Genomic DNA, 27,824 nt, shown 5'->3' on the forward strand with positions numbered 1-27,824 from the left:
CAGTTATGCTGGACACTTGGAAAGGAATTGGATTACTACAGAAATTCAGATGAGAGAAAAATAAGGGTCTCAGCTAGCAACAGGGATGGAGAGAAGAGGAAGAGGTCATTTAAGAAATACTGCTGGAGCAGGGGATATAGCTCAGTTGGTAGAGTGCTTGTCTTGCATGTACAAGGCCCTAGGTTCAATCCCTAGTACCACAAAAAAAAAAAAAAAAAGAAAGAAAGAAAGACTGCCGGGCACAGTAGTGCATGCCTGTAATCCCAGTGACTCAGGAAGCTAAAACAGGAGGATTGCAAGTTTGAGACTAGCCCCAACAACTTAGCGAGGCCCTAGCAACTTAGTGAGACCCTGTCTCAAAATAAAAAATAAAGTGGGCTGGGGATGTAACTTGGTGGTAAAGTGCCTCTGTGCCTCTAGTGCCAAAAAAAAAAAAAAAAGGAAGAAAAGAGAAGAAGACTGATTTGTCTGATGACTAGAATAATTTATTCAATTGTGAAAGGTTTATTTGCTCCCACAGAGTAAACCTATATAAGGGTCAGGCCCTATAACTAAGATCGCCAAATATAACATGAAGCATTGATTTGTAAAAGGCACTGTATTACAGGTCAACATATCTCAAGCTGACATGCAGGCCATTGGCAACACCATCACAATGGTAACGCAGGATGGCACACCCATCACAGTCCCTGCTCATGACGCAGTCATCTCTTCAGCAGGAACACACTCTGTTGCTATGGTCACCGCCGAGGGTACAGAAGGGCAGCAGGTAATTACCTTTGTCTGTTATATCAGTCAATACATATATCCATTTCAAAACTGTTGCACATATGAAAAAAAAATCTGTTACACAACTTTATATATATGACAGTGGTTAGGCACAAAAACTTCAAATTGAATCCAGTTTTGGAATTTCTTAGCTAATTAACCCTCAGAGTCTGTTTTTTTGTTCATCTTTAATTAGGAGTGATAGTTCTATCTGCTCCATAAGATCAATATAAGGATTAAATGAGATAATGCATGTAAAGTATTCAGCCCAGCTGTACATTAAGTATTCCTTACTGGTAGCTCTTATCACCATCATATACTCAAGAAATTAATTCAATTGCAAAATTTACTTATTTTTACTTTATTAAATTTTCTAGGTATTAATATACTCACATAATTAAAAAAAAAAATAGGGACAGGGTAGAGCCAGTAGTAGAGCCCTTGCCTAGTATGCATGAGGCCCTGGGTTCCACCTCCAGCACTACACACACACACATACAAAAAAAAAAAAAAAAAAGGACAAAAATATATATACAGGTGTACAGTGAAAAGTCTCCTCCCATCCCTGCCTCTTATCTACTCAGTTTTTGCCCCTACAGATAATTCACTTTTATTAACCTTTGATGTGTTCTTCCAGTAATTCTTTAAGCATATACAAATAAATAGTTGTCTTCCCTTCTTCTTTTCTTTTTTTTTAATGGCAGCAAATGATACTTTTCTGCATCTTGTTTTTTAAACTTAACACTAAGCTGGGCTTGATAGTGCACACCAGCAACTCAAGAGACTGGGGCAGGAGGATTGCAAGTTCACGGCCAGCTTGGGAAATTCAGTGAGACCCTGTCTCAAAATTAAAAATAATTTGTCTCTAAATCAAGGCTAGCAGTTTGTTGAAACTGTTCCAAGCAAGAGCCTAAACAAATGTCTTTCTGTTGTCTGTTGGCCATTTCAGAAATTTGGAAATGTAATGATCAATTCATTAGAAAGAAACATCTGAGTCATTGGAAATAGATGTGGGCTAAGACTTATTTGTGGTCTTAACACTGGGATTCCAAAATATCAATACAGTATTTATCTCTATTTTCCTGATTTAATTGTTCATTAGAAGTATAATGCTCTTAAATCTATTAAAATAAATAAATAAATGCAAATAAAAAGGGTTGGGGCTGTAGCTTAGTGGTAGAGTGTAATCCCTAGTTCCACAAAAAAATAAACTAACTCACATTTTTTTTCTGTTTTTATTATAACTATTAACACATTCTAATTCTAAAAATCAATGAGTTTCAGTGTGTCATTTCCATACATGCATATATCAGGCTTTTATTGTATCTACCTTCCCTACTATTCTCATCTTCTCTCTCCCTCTTCCCCCTTCTCTTCCTTAATAATCCCTCTTCTATTTACAGATTATTTATTTTTTCTTTTTAGTCTTCACATATGAGAGAAGACATGTAACAATACTTGTCCTTTTCTGTCTTGCTTATTTCACTTAACATGATGGTCTCCATTTCTATCCATTTTGCTACAAATGAGAGGATTTCATTCTTTTCTATGAGACTTTATTTTAAATACTCCATTGTGTATATATACATATTATTTTATCCATTCATCTATTGATTGGCACGTAGGTTGATTCTATGTCTTGGCTATAATAAATGGATATGCAGGGATCTCTCTTTTTTTTTTTTTTTAGAATTTTTAAAGATGTTGATGGGCCTTTATTTTTTTATTTTTTGTTTATTTTTTTAGAGAGAAAAAAATTTTTTTAAAGAGAATTGTTTTTTTAATTTATTTTTTAGTTTTTGGTGGACACAACATCTTTATTTTTTATTTTATGTGGTGCTGAGGATCAAACCCAGTGCCCCGCGCATGCCAGGTGAGCACGTTACCACTTGAGCCACATCCCCAGCCCAAGAGAGAGAATTTTTTAATATTTATTTTTTAGTTTTCGGTGGACACAACATCTTTATCTTATTATTTTTTTTAATGTGGTGCTGAGGATCGAACCCAGCGCCCCACACATGCCAGGCAAGCGCACTACCACTTGAGCCACATCCCCAACCCCAATAAATATTCATTTATTTATATGTGGTTCTGAGACTCAAACCCAGTGCCTCACACATGCTAGGCAAGTGCTCTACCACTGAGCCACAACCCCAGTCCCGCCGGGGGATCTCTTTTGTATGCTGACTTCATTTCCTTCAGGTACATCCCCAAGGGTGGTATAGCTGAATAGTTTTCTGAGGAACTTCCATAGTGTTTTCAATAGTGGCTGTACTAATTTACATTCCCACCAACAGAAATGTATAAAGGTTCCTTTTTCTTCACATCCTCACCAGCATTAGTTTGTTTTGTTTTGTTTTGTTTGTGGGTACTGGGGATTGAACCCAGGGAGCTCTACCATTGAGTCATATCCTCAGCCCTTTTTATTTTTTATTTTCAGATAGGGTCTTGCTCAGTTTCCCATGCTAGCTTCAAACTCAGGATCCTCCTGCCTCAACCTCCTGAGTTGCTGGGATTACAGGCATGCATCATCATGCTGGCTTCGGCATACTTCCATTTACATTTCTCTGATGGCTAAAGATATTGAGCATTTTTTCACATTTATTAGCCATTTGTGTCTCTTCTTTTGAGAACTGTCTATTCGGGTCATTTGTCCATTTATTGATTGGATTATTCTTTCATTATTAAATTTTTGAGGGGTTTTTATATATATTCTGGATATTAATCCTCAATTACATGAATACTAGCAAAGATGTTCTCCTATTCTGTAGATTGTCTCTTTACTCTGTTGATTGTTTCCTCTCATTTGCTGAAGCTTTTTAACTCAATGTAATTTGGTTTGTCAATTATTGCTTTTATTTCCTGGCCTGTTAGAGTCTTATTCAGTACTTCCTATGCCAGTATCTTGAAATGTTTCCCATATGTTTTTTTCCAATATCAGATTCAGGTGTTACATTAAGGCCTTTGATTCTTTTTTTTTTTTTTTTTTTTAGTTTTAGAGACAGGGTCTTGCTGAGTAGCTGAGTTGCTTTGGGTCTAAGTTGCTGAGGTCTGCTTTGAACTCTCCATTCTCCTGTCTCAGCCTCTGGAGCTGCTGGGATTACAGATGTGTGCCACTGTGCCCAGCCTTATGTTCATTTTAGGGTGAGAGATAGGCATCTAGTTTCAGTCTTCTACAGGTGGATTTCCAGAGTTTTCCCAGCACCATTTGTTGAAGAGGCTATCTTTTTTCTAACATGCTTTTGGTAATTTTTTTGAGAAGCAGATGGTTGTGGATGTGTGGGTTTATTTCTGGCTCCTTTTTTGTATTTTGGTTTACATGTCTGTTTTCTGTTTGTTTTGTTTTATAGTAGAGCTTGAACCCAGGGGTGCTTTACCACAAAACTACATCCCTGACATTTTTTATTTTTTATTTTAAAACAGGATCTTACTAAGTTGCTTAGGGCTTCAGCCTCCTAAGTCACTGGTATTATAGGTGTGTGTCACTGCACCTGGTGGTACATATCTGTTTTTATGCCAAGACCATGCTGTTTTGGTTATTGTGACTCTAAAGTATATTTTGAAATAAGATATTATGATACCTCCAGCATTATCTTGTTTTGTGCTCAGGATTTCTTTGGCTCTTCAGAGTTTGTCCTTCCTTTAGGATTGATTTTTTTAAAAATTTTCCTATGAAGAATGTAATTTAAAAAAAATATTTTTAGTAGTAGATGGATATACCTTTATTTTGTTTTTTTTTTAATGTGATACTGGGGATTGAACTCCAGTGCCTCATGCATCAAGCACTCTACCACCTAGCCACAACTCCAGCCCTGTCATTGATGTTTTGATGGGGATTGACTGAATCTGTAGTTACTTTTCAATAGTGTGACTTTTTTTAAACTTTTATTTGCATTTGTTTTTATTCCAGTGCCATGAGTTTTTGTTTCTTCTGGGATCTTTTTCTTTTGTGCAGCCTTTTCTGGCTTAGGAACAATTTATTCCTTTTCAGTAAAGATCATTTCGATGTGGCAGGGGAGCTCGTGTATGAGTTAATCTGACCATGCACTTTGTAAATGTAGCAGCCCATCTTGTTGCTTCATTCACCTGGATAAGTTCAGTGAGTAGAGAATGTACATCTAGACCCTTAAGATATTTTAAGCGTGTGCGGTAGAAACTCAGCACTCTTTTGGAGCCACTACCCATGTATTCAACCTCATTGTTTGGCCTGGGCATACTTACCAACTCCACAGTTGGCCTTTTTTTTTTTTTTTTTTTTAATATTTTTTAGTTGTAGTTGGACCCAATACCTTTATTTTATTTATTTATTTTTGCTGAGGATTGAATCCAGGGCCTCACACATGGTAGGCGGGTGCTCTATTGCTAAGCCACAACCCCAGCCCAGTATGGCCATTTTAACAATATTAATTCTCCCAATCTGTGATCATGAGAAGTCTTTCCATCTTGTGGTGTCTTTCTTCAACTTCTTTTTCATTTTATAACTTCCATTGTAGAAGTTTTTCACTTCTTTGGTTAGGCTTACCCTAGGTATTTTTATATTTTGGTGTGGGGGTGATATTGTGAATGGGATTGTTTACCTGATTTTTCCCTCCTCTGGTAATTCATTATTGGTGCATACAAAAATTACTGATTTTTGTTTTTTGTTTTTGGTACTGGGATTTAACTCAGGGAAACTTTATCACTAAGCCATGTCCCCAGCCCTTTTTAATTTTATTTGAGACAGGGTCACTAAATTGCTGAGAGCCTCATTAAGTTGTTGAGGCCAGCCTCAAACTTGTGATCCTCCTGTCTTGGTCTCCTGGGTTGCTGAGATAACAGGGATGTGCCACTGTATCTGGCCTGAGTTTTGTATATTGGTTTTGTATACTGATTCTTTGCTGAATTTTTGTAACAGTTCTAAGAGTCATTGGTGGAGTCCTTAGGATTTTCTAAGTATAGAATCCCATCATCTGCAAACAGGGATGATTTGACTTCCTCCTTTTCTGTTTGTATCCGCTTTTTTTCTTTCTTCCTTTCTCGTCTGATTGCTCTGGCTGAAATATCAAGTACTATATATATTGAATAAGAGTGGTGAAAGTGGACACACTTACTCTTTTTTTTTTTTTTTTTTTGGTACTAAGAGTTGAGCCCAGGGTTCTTTACCACTGAGCTACATCCTCATCCCTTTTTTATTTATATTATTCATTTTGAGACAGGGTCTCGCAAAATTGCTTAGGACCTAAATTGCTGAGACTGGCCTGGAACTTGGAATTCTCCTGCCTTAGCTTCCTGGGTTGCTGAAATTACAAGCATGTGCCCTTGTGCTATTTTTGATTATAAAGGAAATGCTTCAGTTTTTCCCCATTCAAGTATGGTGTTGGCTGGGGGATTGTCACACACAGCCTTTATTATGTTGAAGTATGATCCTTTATTTGATTTACTCAGGGCTAACATGAAGGGATGTTGGATTTCATCAAAGATTTTTTCTGCATCTGTTAAGATGATCGTGTATTTTGTTTTGTTGTCAGTACTAGGGACTGAATACAGAGGTCCTCTACCACTGAGCTATATCACCTGCCCTTTTTATGTTTTATTTTGAGAGAGCCTCCGTAAGATTCCTGGGTTGGAATTGAGATCTAGTGATCACTCTGCCTTAACTTCCCAAGTAGCTGGGATTACAGAGAGGCATTACAGCATACAGTGGGCCTTTTTATTTTATTTTTTTTAATAATTTGATCAGCTAGTCTGCATCTTTTAATTGGAGAAATAAGACCATTTATATTAAGGGTTATTATTGAAGAGTGTGTATAATTCCTGTTGTTTTGTTATTCTAATGTTTGATTCTTTGCTAATTCTCATTTACTGCTCTACTCTTCTAATGACATTTATCCTTTCCCATTAGTTTGTTTTTTCTTTATATATATATATAAAATGTAAATTATATATATATATATATAATTTACATTTTAGTTTTCGGCAGACACAACATTTTTGTTTGTATGTGGTGCTGAGGATCAAACCTGGGCCGCACCCATGCCAGCAGAGCGCGCTACCGCATGAGCCACATCCCCAGCCCCATCCCATTAGTTTGTGATTGTTTATCTTTCTTCCTCTTTAAGTGTCTTTTGTAATGCTGGTTTAGTAGTCATGAATGCCTGTAGTGTATACTTACCTTGGAAAGTCTTTATTTCTTCTTTAATTCTGAAGGAAACTTTGCTGGATGTAGTAATCTACATTCACATTTATTTACTATCAGGGATTAAAATACATGATTCTGTGCCCTATTACCCGTTACAGTTCTGATGAGAAATCTGCTGTTATTCTGATAAGTCTGCCTTTATATATGACTTGGTGCTTCTCTCACAGCTTTTATTATTATTTCTTTGTTCTATGCTTTTGGCACTTCAACTACAATGTGTCATAAATCAGTTCTTTTCTGGTCATGTCTGTTTGGGGTTCTAAATGCCTTCTATCCCTCCATGTCTATCTCTTTCAAAAGATTTAGGAATTTTTTTTGAGGCCTTTAACCTATACTTCTCCCTTGCCTATTCTATTTATATTTGTGCTTGATTGTTAATGATGTCCAATAAATCTTGCATGTTCTGTTCATTCTTATTTTGTGCATTACTGTCTAAATATGCTTATTTTCTTTAAGTTCTGATATTCTTTCTTCTACTTGATCTAGTTTATTCATGAGATTTTCAACTAAGCTTTTTATTTGACTTATTGAGATCTGTTTCCAAGATTTCTCTTTGGTTCTTTTTCAGAAATTCTTTTTCTTTATTGAATTGTTCTTTTGTGCCCTACACTGTTTTCCTTAATTCATTCGTTCAGTTGTTTATTTGTATCATCTTTTTTCTTTTTTAAAAAAAAGTATATATATTTTTTAATTTTAGGTGGACACAATATATTTTACGTTTTTTTAATGTGGTGCTGAGGATCGAACCCAGTGCCTCATGCATGCTAGGTGAGCACTCTACCACTGAGCTACAACCCCAGCCCCTATTTGTATCATCTTTCAATTCATTAATCATTGTTTGTTGTTTTATTTTTAGCAGGGGGGGTACAGGGGGTATGGGGCATTGAACTCAGGGGCACTCAACCAGTGAGACACATCCCCAACCCTATTTTATATTTTATTTAGAGACAGGGTCTCACTGAGTTTCTTAGCACCTCGCTGTTGCTGAGGCTGGCTTTGAACTTGTGATCCTTCTGCCTCAACCTCCCAAGCTGCTGGGATTAGAGGTGTGTGCCACTGCACCCAGCTCATTGATCATTTTAAAATCATTCTTTTGAATTATTTGTCCAGCATCTCACCCTTTCATTACCTTTGGACAGTTATTAAAGAGTTATGAATTTTTGGAGTTGTTGAGTTGTCCTGTTTTTTTCATATTGTATGTTTTTGTGTAGAGATTTAAGCATCTGTTGGGATAGATACCTATTCTAATTTTATGTGAGCCTCCTCTTAGTGAGCAGCCTTCTCTTGACAGTGAGTTCTGGCATTTCAGTTTGTTGAGTAGTGTTTAGTTTGATTGCAAATGGACTTTATAATGTAGTTTCCTTATGGCTTCTTTGGCTGTGATTAGTGGGTTTTGACACAGTGTGTACTATATTGGAGCGTGAGGGATTCATTTTGTTTGTAGGCTCCCAAGAGTAGGGTTCTTCTAGTAGTTCAGGCAGGTGTTTTGTAGAAAGATGAGTATATGGGGTGTATCCTCCATGGTTATTCTTACAGTCTTGTCAACAGGGTTTGGGAACAACCTAAGTTGAGGTCCCTTGTGGATGTGATATCCACAACAGTTGTTTTACTTCTCTTTGCTGAAGGTGAATGGGCTTATGGACCTACTTAGCCATTCCTACTTGGTACCAGGTCTTCTTTAAGTTGAAGTATCTGCCAAGGTTTGATTGGGACATGGTCATGGCTTGAGTAAGGTACAATTTCTCCCAGCTGGGCTAGGATGTGGCCCAGTGACAAAGTACCTATCAAGTGTGTTCAAGGTTCCAGACTCAATACCTAGGACCATTCAGAAAGAAGAAAACAAAAACAGTAACAACAACATAAAAATAATCTAAATATAGAAATACAGTAAAAAAACAAGTCAAGATAACAATAAAAAAGGACCAGGCATGGTGGTACACACCTGTATTCCCAGCTACTTAATAGGCTGAGGCAGGAGACTCTCAAGTTTGAGGCCAGCCTGAGTAACTTACCAAAAACCAATATCAACACAAAATAAAGCTGGGTGCATTGGCACATGCCTATAATCCCAATGGCTTGGGAGGCTGAGGAAGGATTGCGTGTTCAAAGCTAGCCTCAGCAACTTCGCAAGCCCCTAAGCAACTCAGTGAGACCCTGTCTCTAAATAAAATAAAAAGAGTTGGGGATGTGGCTAGTGGTTAAGCATCCCTGGGTTCAACCCTTGGTACCAAAAATAATTTAATTAATTAATTAAAATGGAATGACTTAAGGATTGAGGACGTAGCTCAGTAGTAGAGCACTTGCCTAGCATGTGTGAGGTCTTGGATTTGATCTCCACTACACCCCCCCAAAAAGAAAAAAAGAAGAAGAAAAAGAGAATAATAAAGAGGAGGAAACAGAGAAGAAGAGAAGAAAGAAGAAGGTTTTGAGGGAAAAAGTGAGAAAAAAACTCAAAGCATTAAAATAAGAAAAAATAGAAAAATTTAAACAAAAATATAAAAGGATAGATGGGGACAGAGGAAAAGAGTCAAAAATTCCTTCCAGCTGAGGTGGTTGGATTGTTGATGCTTCTTTCCAGGTCTTCTGATGTTGGACTGCTAGGTATGAGGGCCAGGGTGCCGCAGCTCAAGCCTGTCGTGTTCCTCTCAGCTCATATCAAAACAAGATCGGGCAGTATGTAGGCTGTGACCTAAGTTTCTCACTGGGCAGGTTGAGGAAATGTTGACTGCACCAGTGCTGTATTCTCTCTGGAAACTTTATGTTTTACCCATGGGTATGGTGAACATTGGGGTTACCATGAGCCCTTCTTTCTAAGATTCAGTGGTATGTGGACCATGTCAGTCCAGAGGTTTCTAGTCTGTGCATCTGGGGAGATGGTAAATAATCAAACCATGGCACATCCCTGGAAATGCCTCCAGGAGTTGGGGGAGCAATCAGACTCCCAAGTTTTTTACTCAGTAGAGGCACAGGAATCGAACAATTTGCTAGCTTTCGTCTTATAGTTCTCTGTAGCATTGGTCTCTTGAGTTCTTGGATCTGGCCCCCTTGTGAAACCACATGAAACTGGTCTTGCTCCTTATCACAGAGGGTAGAATTACAAACTGCTGTGCCCTCTATTCCCTTCCCCATCATTAGGCTGTGTTTCCAGCTGTTTAAACCTCTCAGGTTTGTGTCATTCTCCCAAAACATGACTGTCTTGCATGGCTGTCTCCCACCCAGTCAAAGCATAGGGTATCCCAAGGAACTCAGAATTGTTCCAAGTTTGCTGATCCCTAGAGCAGTTTAGTCCCTACAGGACCCTTCTCCAGATGACTCCTGGTTATAGCACTCACAGAGTTTGCTGACTGATGTGATAATGTGATGTAAGCTAGCTTGTTGTGCTGGAGGAATCACTTTCAGACCAAATGTCCAAAATGGATTTAAAGTTTGTAAGAACCATGGATCTCTCCTACAATTAGGACTGCTGGTCTGCTGTTATTATCCAGGTTGTTTGCATTCTCTAACTTACCTTGTGTTTGCAGTGTTGGGCTCCCTATCCCTAGCCAGGGAACCATGGTTGAAATCTTTCCAGTTCTCCTAAACCTTGTTGTTTAGGTTTCCTGTCACTGTGTATTGGTTCTCAAAGTTCTTCTTTTCTTACTCTCCTCAGTATATGGTTTCTCCTTTGTTATCTTGACTCCTCTCACTCGCAGAATCACATGGAGGGTACTTGTATTCCACCATCTTGTTTCTCTATTTCTTACTATTAAGATTGAAATGGAAGGTTGGGGATATAGCTCAGTTGGTAGAGTGTTTGTCTTGCATACACAAGGCCCTGGATTCAATCTCTAGCACCACCAAAACAAAATTTTAAAAAAGATTGAAATGAATGCCAGGCACAGTGGCACATACTGTAATCCCAGAGACTTGGGAGGCTAAGGCAGGAGGATTGTGAGTTAAAGCCAGCCTCAGCAATTTAGCAAGGCCCTAAGCAATTCACAGAGACCCTGTCTCAGGATAAAATATAAAAAGGTCTGGGGATGTGGCTCAGTGGTTAAGTACCCCTGGGTTCAATCCCTGGTTTTAAAAAAAAAAAAAGATTGAAGTGGACTCATCCAGAGAGAGCTTTTAGGGAACCTAGAGAGAATCCTTGGACATAAGTCTTTCAATAAGTGTTTATTGAGCATCAGCTGCATGCGACATACAAGGAGCAAAATGGTGAAAAGGACAGTCTGTGCCCAAAGAATTTTCATTCAGTGAGAGAATATGTATGCCCAAACCCAAAAGAGAAACACAGACAAAGCCATACACACCCAGCTAGTCCACACTCTAGTCCTCTGTGGAAGAAATGTCTCTGAGTCAGCTCATACTTACTGACCTCCAAGATTCATATTCAAAAGCTGGGTCATGGTTCCCATAACTGCCTGAACAGTATATCCCCTGCAGTCTGGGGATTGAACCAGGGCCTCCTGCATGCTTGATTAGCACTCTACCACTGAGCTATACCCTCAGCCCTTTTTATTTTCTTTGAGACAGGATCTCACTAACTTGGCCAGGTTGGCCTCAAACTTGCAATCTTCCTGCTTTAGCCCCGAGTCACTGGGATTACAGGTGTGGGATACCACACCTGGCTTAGATGAGTTGAGCTGATTTAAAAAATTCATATGAAAATGCAAAAGAACCTATAAAGCCAAAACAATCTTTTTTTCTTTTCTTTTCTTTTCTTTTTTTTTTTTTTTTTTTTTTGAGACAGGGAGACAGAATCTTGCTGTTGCCCAGGCAATTCTCTTAACTCCTGGGCTCAAGAAATCCTCTCACTTTAGCCTCCCAAATAGAACAAAGTTGGAGGTCTTATATACCTTGAAATGCAAAACTCAGAATCATAAAACTTCTAGAAGAGAGGCAAATATTTTTGAACCTCAGGGTAAAGATTTCTTGGACAGAATATAAGAGGCACTAACAAAAGGAAAGAGGAAAAAAAAAAACAGAAACATTGGACTTAGAGTTAATTCTGCTAAGGCAATGTAAGGTAAGGATTAGATATCCCTCAGACAGGGAAAAGATTATTTTTTTATTTATATATATATAAATAATAAATAACAGACAGCTACAAATCAACAATAAAAAGATGAACAGCCCCTTAAAAATGGACAAAAATGAAAACTTTTAAACTTTTTTTTTTTTTTTAAACCAGGGACTCTTAACCGCTAAGTCACATCCCCAGCCCTTTTTTATGAGACAGGGCCTTGCTGAGTTTTGAACTTGTGATCCTCCTGCCTTAGCCTCCCAAGTCGCTGACATTATGGCACCTGCAGGCACACCTGCTAAATTTTTAAATGTACAGATCATTCTATTTATATTCTTTATTTGAACAGACTTCTCCCCAAAGAAGATATAGTCTATGTATGACCTATAATGCAAAAAAAAAATGCTCCACAGTTTTGTTCATCAAAGAAATACAAAATAAGGGGGTAAGGGTAGAGCACTTATCTAGCAGAAACCTTGGGTTTGATCGCCAGCACAGAAGGAAAGGAAGGGATGGAGGGAAGAAACAGCAAATTAAAAATCACTATGAGATACCATCTTAGACCCAAGACAGTGGCTAAAATCTAAAACCAAATGTTGACAAGGATGTGAAGCAGCTAGTGGGAAGATAAAATAAAACATCCATCTGAGTCATTTGGTAGTTTCTTATAAAATCAAAGAACTCTGTACTTTATGATTCAGCAACTCCAATTAGAACACATATCGTATGATTCTATTGCCAGGAGCTATTGCACACATGTGTAATTTGGGAGGCTGAGGTAGGAGAATTGCAAGTTAGAGGACAGCCTCAGCAATTTAGTGAGACCCTGTCTCAAAATAAAAGACCAAAAGGGCTGGGGATGAAACTCAGTGGATAAGTTCTCCTGGGTTGAATCCCTAGTACTAAAAAATCAATAGTCAAACATCTCTACTCTATAACACAGCAATTCCACTAGGATACATATTGTATGATTATATGAACTATGGACAGACGGAATTAATCCATTGTGGAGGGAAATTGATTAAGTAAAATATGAAAAAATTACTCCAGATTTTGTTTCAGGTAGTGGTTTTAGAGATGTATCTAAGTGTCAGAATTCAACAGACTACCTAACATCTGTCCATTTTTTTTCATTCCTTTTTTACTATATGCTAATTATACCTTTATTTTTAAAAAGAGACCAAAACAAAGCACAGGTACTTGCCTTCAGGCTATCTTGTGAACAGGAGGTCCCACCTAATAATCAGTTTGCAGTCATTTCCTTGGTTCAAAGATTCCAGGATGGGTTTATAACCCAGCTTGGGTAAATATATCTTGTACCAACTGCAAGTCCAGACCCTAAGGCAAGCATTCTTATGTAGATTGTCTATAGACTTGTGAGTATGGAAACTAATCAGGAGATGAGGCTTTGAAAGCTGGAATGAAACCAGGCAGTTTCCAGCAAAAGAAAATAACACAAGGGGTGGGGGTTTCACCTAAGGACTACTCCTTTGGCTGTTGCAGTGGCTGCAGCGGTAGGTTTTTGGGCAAATGTTGGCTTCTGGGATGTTTGGACATAACCTGTGAATTACTTTAATCCTTAAATTGGCTACAGCTGTTTCTGTATATTCATTGGGAAGTCCTTCCTGACTCAGTCCCCTCCTTTTCCTCTCCCCCTTCCCCTCCCACTATTGCATTTCCCATTCTTAATTTTTTTGGGTTAGTGCATAGGAGCAAACCCATTTCTTTATGTATGCTAAGCACACTCTATCACTGAGTTATACCCCCTGTCTCTGCTTAAAAATTGACCATTCAGGGCTGGGGTTGTGGCGCAAATGTAGAGCACTCTCCTGGCACCTGAGGCACTGGGTTCAATCCTCAGCACCACATAAAAATAAAATAAAGGTATTGTGTCCACCTACAACTAAAAAAGAAAATAAATATTTTTTAAAAAATTGAGGGCTGGGGTTGTGGCTCAGTAATAGAGCACTTGCCTAGCAAGTGTAAGGCTCTGGGTTTGATCCTCAGCACCACATAAAAATAAATAAAATAAAGGTGTTATGTCCATCCACAGTTTAATATATATACATTTTTTAAACTGACCATTCAATGGAATAAGGATAGTCTTTTCAACAAATGGTACTGGGAAGATTGGATATCCACATGCAAAAGAATGAAATTGTGCCCTTATGCCATGTACAAAAAATAATTCAAAGTGGATCAAAGATCTGAATTTAAGAGCAAAAACTATAAAACTCTAAGAGGAAAATAGATGAAAATCTTCATGACCTTGGACTAGGCAGTGATTTCTTATATGATACTAAAAGCATAGACAATGAAAGGGGAAAAAATAGATAAATTGTGTTTCATCAAAGTGTAGCTCAGCAGTAGAGCACTTGCCTAACATGGCTCAATCTCTAGCACTGGAAAGAAAAAAGTTTTTGTGCATCAAAAGGATATTACCAAGGGCTGGGGTTGTGGCTCAGTATAGAGCATACGCTTTGAACGTGTGAGGCACTGGGTTCGATCCTAAGCACCAGATAAAAATAAGTAAAGGTATTGTGTCCATGTACAACTAAAAAAATATATATTTTTTTTAAAAAAAGGATATTACCAAGAGAGTGAAAAGATAGCCTACAAAATACTTGCAAATCATATCTCTGATTTGCACAACAACACTAAAAACCCCAACTTAAAAATGAGCAAAGAACTTAAGTAGACAAAAAAAAAGGCCAAGAATTTCATAAAAAGATGTTCAATATCAATCATTAGGGAATTACAAATCAAAATTAAAGTGAACTTTTACATCACCCATTAGGATGTCTATTATACAACCCCACCCCCCGCAAAAAAAAAATGTTAGCAAAGATGTAAAGAAATTGGAACTCTTTAAGTATCACTAGTAAGAATGTAAAATGGCACAGCCATGCTGGATGTGGTGGCACATACCTGTAGTCTTGGTGATTTAGGAGGCTGAGGCAGGAGGATTGCAAGTTTGAGGCCAGCCTTAGCAACTTAGTAAGATCCTGTCTCAAAATAAAATAAAAAGGGCTGAGGATGTAGCATAGTGGTAAAGCAGTTGCTTAGCATGTACTAGACCCTGGGTTCCAATTCCCAGTAGCATACATACACAAAAAGCACAATTCCCAGTACATAGAAAAGAAAGTCACAGCTACTATGGAAAATAATAACAATTTGCTTATGTCTATAACACTGTGCTAATATTTTGTTAAAATTTTTTGAAAATTTGTATGTTGATGTTCATAATTTTTTTTTCCCCTATGAGTTCATCTATTTCCAAATCAAAGCTGTGCCAGCTTTACAAAACAAGTTGGGAAGTGATTTCTTCAGTACAATTTTCTGTTTGTGTAAGGTTAGCATTAATTTTTTCCTTAAAAGTTCAATAGAATTAGAGACATCATCTGAGCCCAGAGTTTTTCCTTTTGGAGGAATTTTATTATGATTTAAAGTTTTTTTAAAAATAGATAATAGTGCTAGTCTTATTATTATTATTATTTTAGTTGTTGATGGACCTTTATTTTATTTATTTATTTATATGCAGTGCTGAAAATCAAATCCAGTGCCTCATACAGGGAAGTGCTCTACCACGGAGCTACAGCCCCAGATTTTTATTTATTTACTTTTATTTTGGCGGGGGTATCGGGGATTGAACTTGGGGGCATGAAACCACTAAGCCACATCCCCAGCCCTATTTTGTATTTTATTTAGACATAGGGTCTGAGTTGCTCAGCACCTCGCTGTTGCTGAGGCTGGCTTTCAACCCGAGATCTTCCTGTCTCAGCCTCCCGAGCCGCTGGGATTATAGGTGTGTGCCACCACACCCAGCCCTGTATGGTATTTTGGCATTAAGCAGTTAATCTTCTAAATTATGTTACAGATAGGTGAGAACATAATACTTTGTATTTATTAACTAATTCATCATTTCCAGTGGCTTTCCTTCATGTCGATTTGAGTTTACAAACTCAGAATCATTTCCCTTAGGCCTAGAGTCAGCTACTGTTTATTGGGACTTTACTGCAAACTGCACATATTTGTAGTTTTATAGGTCTTAAGGATTTGAGGAAAGTAGATTTGAGGGTCCTCTCTCTAGTTAATCCCTTCTTGCATATCCCTCTCAACGTATAGCTATTCTGGAAGCCTTGGATTCCATTATACCCTAAGTTACTCCATGTCAAAAAGATGGTTCGACGGGGCTGGGGATGTGGCTCAAGCGGTAGCCCGCTCGCCTGCCATGTGTGCGGCCCGGGTTGGATCCTCAGCACCACATACCAACAAAGATGTTGTGTCCGCTGAGAAATAAAAAATAAATATTAAAAATTCTCTCTCTCTCTCTCTCACTCTCTCTCCTCTCTCACTCTCTCTTAAAAAAAAATTAAAAAAAAAAAAAGATGGTTCGAACCTTCAGAGGAAAATCTATCTAAAGCATAGATGTAACCCAGGTGATTTTCTTCTTTTGAGAATCCTGTCTAGTTATTTTTCATTGTTCTTCAGTGCCTTCAAATTTGTTTTTTTATATTTTTGTCAAGAGTTTATAATTGTGGGCTGGGGATGTGGCTCAAGCGGTAGCGCGCTCGCCTAGCCTGCGTGCGGCCCGGGTTCGATCCTCAGCACCACATACAAACGAAGATGTTGTGTCCACCGAGAACTAAGAAAAAAATAAATAAATGTTAAAATTCTCTCTCTCTCTCTGTCCCCCTCTCTCTCTCACTCTCTCTTTAAAAAGAGTTTATAATTGTTATCTTCAGGAGGTTTAGTCTAGTTTAAACTACTCCAGGGGCTGGCTTAGTGGTAGAGCACTTACCTAACATGTAGAAGGCCCTAGGTACACCTCACAAAACAAACAAACAGTATAGGCCTCTATGCTATCGGTGAACTGAAATCTAGTTTTTGTTTTTTGCTATTTTTTGAACATTAGTGGAATTGATCAAAGCTAAATATCTATTTGCTTAAAATGTACCATTTTTAGTAGATTAATTGCCAAGTAAAACAGCAATTTTACTTTTCAAAAATTTTATTTGTTCTTTTTTAGATATACATGCCTGTAGAGTATATTTTGACATATTTATACAAACAGAGTATATTCTAACTAGGATCCCAGTCTTGTGGTTGAACAATTTAAATTTTTAATCTGTTTCTTTCTCTGAATTTGGCTAAAGAAATCTGATTTATTTATTTATTTTTCAGTACTGGGGATCAACCCAGTACCTAGTACATGCTAATCAAATGTTCTACTGATATGAGCTACATACCAGCCTAGAAATTTCAGAATATCATGTAACAAAAGTAGTTTTTATCATTTTCTATATCATATACATTTTTAAAAGCTACATTAACAAGACAGAGTGGTGCATAAGGATCTCAAGTTTGAGGCTAGCCTCAGCAACTTAGGTCCTAAGCAACTTAGCAAGACCCTGTCTCAGAAATTAAAATAGGACTGGGGATGTAGCTTAGTGGTAAAGCACCCTTGGGTTCAATCTCCAGCACCAAATAAATAAAATTTAAAATAAAAAGAAGTTGTATTTATGCCAGGTTCTGTGAGCAAGTCTGTAATTCCAGCTATTCAGGAAGCTGAAGCAGGAGGATCATCACAAGTTCAAGGTCAGCCTCGGTCATTTACAGAAACCCTGTCTCAAAATAAAAAGAGAAAAGCTAATACATTTGTGGTGTAAGAGTTACACAAGCACTGTTAACATATTTGGCCAGAGGCTTCAGGAGGAATATCAAAAAGTTCTGTGGAATCTAAAATGGGAAATTTAGATTGGAAATTTAAAATGGGTTCAGTGGCAGACACCCGAAATCCCAGTGACTCAGGAAGTTTAGGCAGGAGGATCACAATTCATAACCAGCCTCAGCAACTTTGTGATGCCCTAAACAACTTAGAGAGACCTTGTCTTAAAAAATAAAAAGAGCGGGGGATGTGGCTTAGTGGCAAAGTGTCCCTTGGGTCAATCCACACAACAGAAATTTGAATATAAGAAGTGATGTTGTTCATCAGTAATACTATTGGTTCTTCCAGTTTTCCTAGTTAAATGGAAATTTATGGGCTGGGGTTTGGCTCAGCAGTAGAGTACTTGCCTCGAACATGCGGAGACCCTGGGTTTGATCCTCAGCACCACATAAAAAATTTAAATAAGTGAAATAAAGGTATTGTGTCCAACTACAACTAAAAATAAATATTTTAAAAAATGGAAATTTAATTTTAAATGAAACAGGTAAACAGGAGAAAATAGTCTATTATCTACCACTGATCCACACTCAGAAATAAATAACGTTTGTAATGTAGTCTACCAATATAATTTTCCAAGCAGCTGTTTCCAGGTAATAGATCCTAAGTACAACCACATATCCCTGGCACAGCAGATCTACTTCTCCAGTGTCCTCTACTCTATTTTGCCAATGGTTCACTTCATAAACGTAAACAAATCCCTTCTCTCTGAGCCTTAACTTCCTCAAATACAAGAGAGGAGTCCAAGCCAGGCCTGGCAGTGCACGCCAGTAATCCCAGCGGCTCAGGAGGCTGAGACAGGAGGATTGAGTTCAAAGCCAGACTCAGCAAAAGCAAGGTGCTAAGCAACTCAGTGAGATCCTGTCTCTGACAAAATACAAAATGGGGCTGGGATGTTGTTCAGTGATTAAATCCTAAATTCAATCCCTGGTACCAAAAAAAAAAAAAAAAAAAAAAAAAAAAAAAATCCAGAATGGATAGTATAAGGTCTCCTCCAGTGATAGGCTTCATAATTCTATGATCAGAAAGGAGTATTTCCTTTTGAATTTAAAGACAATCCCTTGCATTAAATGGACTTCAGCCTATTTGAGTCATAGACTTAAGTCTTCATGTGTGCTTTGTTTTACTTAAGGTTGCAATTGTTGCTCAAGACCTGGCAGCATTCCATACAGCCTCATCAGAAATAGGGCACCAGCAACATAGCCATCATTTAGTAACCACAGAAACCAGACCTCTGACCTTAGTGGCAACATCCAATGGCACCCAGATTGCAGTTCAGGTGAGTACAAGGACAGGCTATTTTCAGCTGACAGCAGTGCTACTCATAGCTCTCAACCCAGGACACTGGGCTTTATATGTGACCCACACAAAAGCAGGACACAGACTTATCTGGATACCTAGCTTACTTTAAGAAAATTTCTATATCTGAGGTGATCTCAAAGAGACTAACATTTTGTTCTTTACTACCTCTCCATATTCTTGAGAAATTTATAGCAAGAAAAATATCTCAGGCATGTGTCCCTGTGTGTACCCAACCAGCCATCTTTACTATCAAAATAAAAGTCTAACTAGGCAGTATTTTGTAAAGTTCTTAAGAGCTACTCTTGGAAGTGAACATAGTATAAACACAGATCCTAAATTAGTCTTCTGAGAATCCCTGCACTGCCCCCCTTTTAAAGTGGGGAATGTCAGAAGACCTGCAAGGAGCTACTCTCTGGGAAAAGTCACTGGATTCAAGTAGAGAATCTAGAATCCTGGATGCTAGGTGCAGATATCCTTTCCTTGGGGACAATTTTCTTCCATGTGTTTACTTGATAAAGGGTTGGAACACACTCAAGAAAATGCCAGCCAACATGCCAGGTTAGTTTTCTTTAATTTATGGGTAGAGAAGCTAACAGTCTGAGAAGTTCTTCATCTCCAGACTGGCCAAGATGACTACCTTTTGTCCCTTGAAATGAATAAAGAGTTTATCAAAATCCCAAGTAAACAAACTGCATTATTCTCCCCCACAGAAATTTGGTTTTGTACTCTAAATGATTAGGTCAGAATAATATTTTTAACAAGCCCTAAAATTACAGAGAGACATTTCACTTCTGGCATATAACATTTCTTTCAGCATTATCTTGGCTGTGGCTTTTGGATTGTTAGTGTTTGATGTGTATGTTCCTCTTTCAGCTTGGAGAACAGCCATCTCTGGAAGAAGCCATTAGAATAGCATCTAGGATCCAACAAGGGGAAACGCCAGGGTTGGATGACTAATCCTCAAAACAATGAAGCAATAAAGCAGAAGGAGCCTTTCATCTTGTGGCAGCAGAAATCCCATCTTCTGGCAGCAGAAATGCCTGAAGCCCAGGCCCTGGAAAACCAGCAGTTTTCCATTCCTGATACACTGTACACATTTTTATGCAAGAGTGGAGAACATTTTATTCTTGACACTTTTGTGTATATAACCCTTGGAATAGATTCCCAAAGTGATTCATTGTATACAAGGAAGTATGAAATTAGGGCAATACAGTAAATTTTCATGTTACTCTTTTATCAGATCACAAGCTCCTAGAACCCACTTGCAAGACCAGTGAAGTCTTTCGGAGTGTTATAATGGATTATTAACTTACTGTGAAAAAAATAAAAAATAAAGCCTGTATCTAAAATGTCAAGGTTCTACATGTCAAACAATCATATTTCCAAAAGCCATCATGGTCAATAAAGGATGTAAAGCCTTCAGATATTTCCCTGAGTTAGTAGAGTGTCTGCAGTTTTTGTTCTACTATATACTCGTTCATTTTTATTTGTATTTCATGGTTTGAAGACTATCCCTGTTACATACCAACTCTTGGAGCTTAAATGCTAATTTTATTAGCATTACATTGGATTATGTATAAAATTATAAAGTTTGGTTATTTAAAATTAAAACATTAAATCCAGCATTTGGGTTTTGTTAAAGATTTTACTAAGTGTTCAGTCTTTTGTTACTTTTTTTTTTTTTTAATGTGTTCTGATGCGTTATACATGACAGTAGAATGTATTTTGACACATTTATTACTGTTTTGGGCGGGTTGTTTGTTTTTGTGGTGCTGGGAATCGAATCCAGGGCCTTGTACATGCAAGGCAAGCACTCTACCAACTAAGTGTTTTTGTTTTTTAAATAATGAATTGTCAAAAAAGTTTCACCAGAAGCCAGGTGCCATGGCACATGCCTGTAATCCCAACAGTTTAGGACACTGAGATAGGAGGATCAGAGTTCAAAGCCAGCCTCAACAATTTAGTGAGACCCTGTCTATAAATAAAATATAAAAAGGGCTGGGGGGTGCTGGAGTTCTAGCTCAGTGGTAGAGTGCTTGCCTAGCATGTGTGAGGCCCTGGGTTCGATCTTCAGATAAAGAAAGGAAGAAAAGGGTATAAATCTACAACTACCAAAAAAAATTTTTTTTAAAGGTGGGGGGCAGGCTGGGAATGTGGCTCAGTGGTTAAGTGCCCCTGGGTTCACTTCCTGGTACCAGGAAAAAAAAAAAAAAGTTGACAGAGGCTGGTGGCCAGTGCTTTAATTGGAAAGGGCTTTACTATGAAAATTAGGTTAGTGGGGTGGTGTAAATTATTTATTTTTGCTTATGTGCTTTTGTTTTAAAGCCTGTTTACCCTTAATTTTATTATTAATTTTGAATACAGCAATTTTTAAAATTTTACTTTTATATTTGTTTTGTTAAATTGATGTGCGTAGGGAAGTATTTCAGAAAGTACCAGTAATATAACTGGGTTCAGTGTTGCATACTGTAATTCTAGCAATTTGGGAGATGGAAGCAGAAGGATTGCAATTTTTTTTTTTTTTTTAAGTTTTAGGTGGACACAATATCTTACGTTTATGTGGTGCTGAGGATCCAACCTGGTGTCTTGTGCATGCTAGGCAAGCACTCTGCCACTGAGCCACAACCCCAGCCCCTGATTGCAATTTTTTAAAAAAAATATTAGTTATACATGGACACAATGTCTTTATTTTATTTATTTAGTTTTATGTAGTGCTGAGGATCAAACCCAGTGCCTCACATGCGCAAGGCAAGCGCTCTGCCATTGAACTACAACCCCAGCCCACAATTTTTTTTAATTTTTTTTTGTAGTTTTAGATGGACAGAATGCTTTTATTTATTTATTTAGTTAGTTAGTTTATTTTTATGCGGTGTTGAGGATCAAACCCAGTGCCTCACACATGCAAGGCAAGTGCTCTGCCACTGAGCTACAGTCTCAGGCTAAGGATTGTAATTTTGAAGCCAGCCTCAGCAACTTAGCAAGACCCTGTCTCAAATTTAATTAAAAATGTCTAGGGATGTAGCTCAATGATAAAGTGCCCCTAGGTTCAATCCATAGTACCCCCCCAAAAAAAAAAAAGTACTTTTCTATATTTTCTATGTACTCATGACAACCTTGTGAGATGTTTGGGTGCTTTGTTTTGGGATACTGGGGATTGGGCCCAGGGGCTCTATTTCACTGAGATACATCCTAAGACCTTTCAGATTTTTATTTTGAGATAGGGTCTTGCTAAATTGCTGAAGCTGGCCTCAAACTTGCAATTCTCCTGCCTCAGTCTTCCAAGTAGCTGGGATTAGGTGCATACCACTACATCCAGCCTCTTGTGAGGTATTTAGGATTTACTATCCCCATTTTATACATAAGGAAACTGAGCAACCAAAAAAGCTAATTTACCCAGAGAATTTTTTTCACTACACCACAGCTTCCTCCTTAAATGATTATTTGTAGCAGAGATTATCTAGATGTATTTTGGCCATTTCTGATTTCCTAATAACCTGAGCACTTAGATATTATTTTATGATGTAAATTCAATCCACCAAGGTAAAAAGAAAAGCTATGGAGCTGGGGTTGTGGCTCAGCGGTAGAGCACTCGCCTAGCATGTGTGAGGCCCCGAGTTTGATCTTCAGCATCATATAATTATAAATAAAATAAAGGTATTGTGTCCAACTGTAACTAAAAATTTTTAAAAATATTTAAGGAAAAAAAAAAGTAAAGGGCTGTCCTATATTAGCCACTCCTGCACTGTCTTTTTTTTTCTTTTTTTTTATTGATTATTTAAAGCATTACATAGCTCATGATATATCATCTTTCATACATTTGACTCAAATTGCCTGCACTGTCTTTTAAAGCCCAGCATTGTTTGCTAGAGCATTGGAATGTGGTTATTTTTCATTTTAAGCTCTACAATACAAAGGGGGAAATGTGCTGTTTTATTTAATGTAAATTTTATCTTTGGTTGGGCCCTTTGAACTCCTGCTAAAGGGGTCATGACTTGGGCATTTAATATGAGAAACACTTCAAGGTTGGACAGAGAAAGGATTGATTGCTTTCTCTTCAAAGCCCTCCTAAATGTATAGCATTAGAAAAGTTCCTAGTTGCCTACAAATCCAGCCTTCGTTCTTTTTTTTTTTTTTTTTTTTTTTTTGGTACTGGGGACTGAACCACTCAGGGGCACTTAACCACTGAGCCACATCCCCAGCCTTTTTTTTATATTTTATTTAGAGATGGGGTCTTGCCGAATTGATGACAGCCTTCATTGTTGATGGAGACATTTAAGCACACACAGAACTACTACTTTAAGGCCTGAGTCTCAACAAGTGCTAGCATAGTGGGACAGACCACAACCTATGAATCACAGGGTGGGGCTCCATCCTACCAGGGTTGGTCCCTGACTACTGTCAGGGAGCTGCTCCACTGGGCCAGGTAGGCTATTGTACTTTGCTTTCTAGTACTAAAACCCAAGCTACCTGCCTCCTTTGGCCCTTTAATCTGTCTTTGCTCAGATTTCAGCACCTTTGCCAGTTAGATTGGGGAGGGCTGAGTTGAACAGTTTTAATGAACATGATTATATCCCGCTGCATCCAGAGAGAAGGGCACCATGTGCTGCTGGGTGTCCACAACTTATTAGTGAGATGGCATATTTCCTCCAGACTCCAGCTGCTGTGTTGACAGTTACCAATGAGGCTGCTCTGAGGTTTCTTCAAGTGCAAGATGTGGAAAGAAGTCCAAAGTTGAAAAATCTCAGAAAGGCATTTGATGAAACATGACTACACTTGAACAATGGAACCAGGGAGCATAACTCTCTGCAATACAATCCAGATAATGCTCAAGGCAAACCCTTCAGTCCAAGTAAAACACCCTACCCTACCCCAGGCACAACTTAGGGCTATTACAAAGTAAAAGCTCATTGTCAACAGTCTGCATTCCTCCAACTTAGTAAATATATCAAGAATGATGGCCTCCATATTGCTTTACAGGTAGCAGCTACCCAGAGAGTCAGATCTCTTCTTCCCCCATGCCCACCTCCCAGTCTTTCAGGGACAAACTAAGCTTGGCCAGTATCATAGCCGGCCTCCCTGTATGACAGCTCTGGGCTAGATAAGCAACTTGGGAAACTGTTGAAATTGACTGAATTTCAGTGTTGAAATTGACTGTATTTATGAACTTACACTCCAGTATGTTCTCAGAAAAGATCAAAGGCCAGTCAACTATGAGCAGATCACTCAACAGTGAGCAAAAGGTGAAAAGCAAGGGGCACAGCTGAAGGCTTGTTGCCAAGGAGTAAAAGGGAACACGTGAGCTTCTTCCACCCCCTCCACTGGAGCACTTTCTGTACTTAGGTATCCTCTGGGGATAAAAGGATCTGTCAAATACTGCAGCCAAGTACCACCGCGCCCAACCATTGGCTTCCTGAGTGTGTTATCAGTACAGTTTGAATAAGTACAGGTTCTAGCATATGTGGGCAAGCACTCAACCACTGAGCTACAAATCCAGCTCGCCATCTTGAAATTCTTAATAGTTTTATCTTTGAATCTGTTTTGTGGAGTCCTATGCAATAGTGGAGCATGTCCTGAAGACTTGGAGCCTGGGCTCACACACAGTCCTACTCCTGCTGCCTCCCTGGAAGGTTTCTCACCATCACAACCTCCCCACTGTTGGCCTCCTACTTCTTGCCCTCACCCACAATTGCTGCCACCCTCTGCATAAACCCTGTGGAGTGGGGTGTGGTGGTGGCCATTCCCACCCTGAGCCTCAGGCATACCCCTTCTCCAAGAGCATTCCAGCTCTGAGCTTTAAAGATACTTGGATAAATCTGTTTACTATGGACTGGCTTGGCAGTGCTGTGGGAAGGACAGATGCCTGGCAGGAAGGAGAATCTGGCAGATGTCAGGCTCACAAGCACCTGTGAATACCACAGTCACCTATGAGGTCCCATGTCCAGGATGGTTCTCAGCAGGCTCTGCTGGGATCATCTTCTCCTTCCAGCTTTCCTAAGCCAGACTTGTGTATGTCTCTTCTAGTCAATTCTAATTTTGTGTTATTTCAGTGATTCCAAATATGAGTTAAATACTTTTTTTTTTTTTTTTAAATCGGGGATTGACCTAGGAGTGCTTAACCACTGAGCTACATCCTAGTCTTTTTTGAGAAAGGATCTCGCTAAGTTGCTTAGGGCCTTGCTAAGTTGTTGAGGCTGGCTTTGAACTTGGAATCCTCCTGCCTCAGGCTCCCAAGTTGCTGGTATTACAGATGTGTGCCACCATGCCTGGCTGAATTAAATACTCTTGATATTTGCTTTTAAATTTGGCACTGAAGGGGCTGGGGATGTGGCTCAAGCGGTAGCGCGCTCGCCTGGCATGCGTGCGGCCTGGGTTCGATCCTCAGCACCACATACAAAGATGTAGTGTCCGCCGAAAACTAAAAAATATTAAAAGTTCTCTCTCTCAAAAATAAATAAATAAATAAATTTGGCACTGAAGAATTGTTATAGTTTGGATCTTGAATGTCTCCCAAATGTCCATGTGTTGAAGGCTTCATTCCCAGCCTGTGGTGCTATTATGAAACGGTGGAACCTTTAGGAGGTAGAGACTAGTGGAAGGAACTTAGTTCATTGGGGGCATGCCCTTGAAGGGGATATTGGGACCCCAGCCTCTTTCTGCTTCTTGGCTGCCATGGTAAACAATGTTCTGTGCAATGCACTCCTGCTGTGATGTACAGTCTCACCACAGGTCCCCAAAACCAACTGTGGACTAGAAACTCCATAACTGTAAGCCAGAATAAACCTTTTCTCTTTTTAAGTTGAATTATTCCAATGATAGAAAGCTGATTAACACAAGAATATAAAGATGAAGGCAGTGGTACATGCCTATAATCCTAGCAGTTCAGGAGGTTGAGACAAGTGCAAGGTGCTAAGCAACTCAGTGAGACCCCATCTCTAAATACAAAATAGGGCTGGAGATGCGGCTCAGTGGTCGAGTGCCCCTGAGTACCCCAGTACCCCCTCCACACACACACACACACACAAAGATGAGTGGTAAAATCTATGCTAAAACTTTCAATGTTTAATTTTTTTTTAGAATATTAAATACCAAATAAAGTCAATGATAAATCAAGATAGAGACTACAAGGGACAAGCTATGTGTGTCTACATTTTTTGTATCTGTGTGTGTGTGTGTGCTCACATGCTGTTAAATATACATACAATAAGCTCTGAGTGGTGATGCATACCTATAATCCCAGCAACTCTTGAGGCTGAGGCAGGAGGATCTCAAATTCAAGGCCAGTCTCAGCAACTTAGCAAGACCCTCAAAGTAAATAATAAAAAGGACTGGAGATATAGCTCAGCGGAAAAGTACCCCTGAATTTAATCTCTAGTACTACTAATAATAATTAATAAAATACATAAACATACATATAATAAAATTTACCATTTTAACTTTTTTTTTCAGTGCTGAGGATTGAACCCAGGTCTTTGTGCATGCTAGGCAAGCCTATGTTAGAGTATGCAATTCTGTGTCATTAAGTAAATTCACATTCTCATGCAACCATTACCACATTCAGTTCCTGAACTTTTCATCACCTAAAGTGAAGCTCTGTATTCATTAAACACTAACTCCCCATTCCTCCTCCTCCTCCCACCCCCGACTATCACCAATCTATTTCTATGAAGTTGACTACTTTAGGCAATTCATATCATACAATATTTTTTTTTTTTTGGTACTGGGTGCTTAACCACTGAGCTACATACATCCCTGCCTTTATTATTATTTATTTTGAAACACAGTCTCTAAGTTGCTTAGGGCTTCACTAAGTTGCTGAGATGGGAATCAAACTTTTGATCCTCCTGCTTTAGCCTCCAAAGTTGGTGGGATTCTAGGTATGTGCCACATGTCCAGTGAGTATTTGTCCTTTATTTATTTATTTTTTGGTACCAAGGATAGAACCCAGGGGCACTTAACCACTGAGCCACATCCCCAGCCCTTTTTGTATTTTATTAGAGTCAGAGTCTCACTGAATTGCTTAGGGGCTTGATAAATTATGGAGGCTGGATTTGAACTCGCTATCCTCCTGCCTCAGCCTCTTTAGCCACTGGGATTATGGGTGTGTGCCACCGAGCCCAGCGAGTATTTGTCTTTTTGTGTCTGGCTTGCTGTTCCTTTCAAAGCAATTTTTTCTTACTTTTTGACTTACAGGCCTCACATTTTCATTTCACGCTGAGCCCCACAGATTATGTAACCTGTCCTTCTGAGAATTATGCTTGTGTTAGCCTTTCCCTTTCTGCTGTAGATGTGCGACTTGTATTTTGTGAATTTATATTATCTGTTTCTCCCTTTAGAATATGGGGTCCTTTATGACAACTGGAAATTTAAACTTTCAAGTAACTCTTGGAGGCTTTGCATAGCAGCAGCATCACAGCTAGCTGTTTCCTCTTATTCTAAACTCACCTGGCTTGAGATATACAGGGACTCCTCAATTCTCCAGGAGATTCATTTTGCTTCCAGGGCATGGCTGAAATTGAAAGGACAGAAAGTCATGTGAGAGTGAAGAATGCTCAAAATTCAGGATAAACTGCATGAGTGTTACAATGAAAATTCTCTGGCAAAAGCAATTTTGTTTACTTTTCTGCCTAACTGATCTCACCTCTGAGGCCTTCCCTGGGATGCCCAGGATTCTTGAGCATATGAAAGCTTTCCCCAAGCCTGAGCACTTTCACTAATTTGCCCCAAAACCCCCAACCTCAGAAAGAGACATGAGAAACAGCTGGAATCTGAGCTATAGGCTCAATCCCAGGGCCCACCACATGAATTATGCAATTTCTATGGGAAAAGCAGAGTTAAAAGCTCTGTGC

The 27,824-nt window shown here is 38.7% G+C and overlaps 1 protein-coding gene and 1 long non-coding RNA gene across 7 annotated transcripts in view; one reads left to right on the plus strand and one right to left on the minus strand.

Annotated features, from left to right (window-relative positions):
• Nucleotides 1-20,619, plus strand: part of ZNF143 (zinc finger protein 143) — a 61,950-nt gene extending 41,331 nt beyond the window's left edge. For 5 of the 6 annotated variants that reach the window (XM_081266411.1, XM_081266409.1, XM_081266410.1 and 2 more), the window contains 3 exons: nucleotides 608-769; nucleotides 18,809-18,955; nucleotides 19,852-20,619. In XM_081266411.1, coding sequence (XP_081122537.1) covers nucleotides 608-769; nucleotides 18,809-18,955; nucleotides 19,852-19,935 — 393 coding nt within the window. In that variant the 3' untranslated portion in view covers nucleotides 19,936-20,619. The remainder of the gene's footprint in view (nucleotides 1-607; nucleotides 770-18,808; nucleotides 18,956-19,851) is intronic. The other variant, XM_081266414.1, reaches the window with a different exon arrangement.
• On the minus strand, nucleotides 721-27,490 carry LOC308633592. Its single transcript, XR_014018805.1, has 3 exons — nucleotides 27,421-27,490; nucleotides 14,880-14,956; nucleotides 721-819 (listed from the first exon to the last, which is right to left on the minus strand). It is a non-coding gene; the product is annotated as an uncharacterized lncRNA (long non-coding RNA).
• Between the last annotated feature and the right edge of the window lie 334 nt (nucleotides 27,491-27,824).

This window comes from Spermophilus citellus, assembly GCF_964194105.1.
Source record: "Spermophilus citellus genome assembly, chromosome: 2".
Lineage (NCBI taxonomy): Eukaryota > Metazoa > Chordata > Mammalia > Rodentia > Sciuridae > Spermophilus > Spermophilus citellus.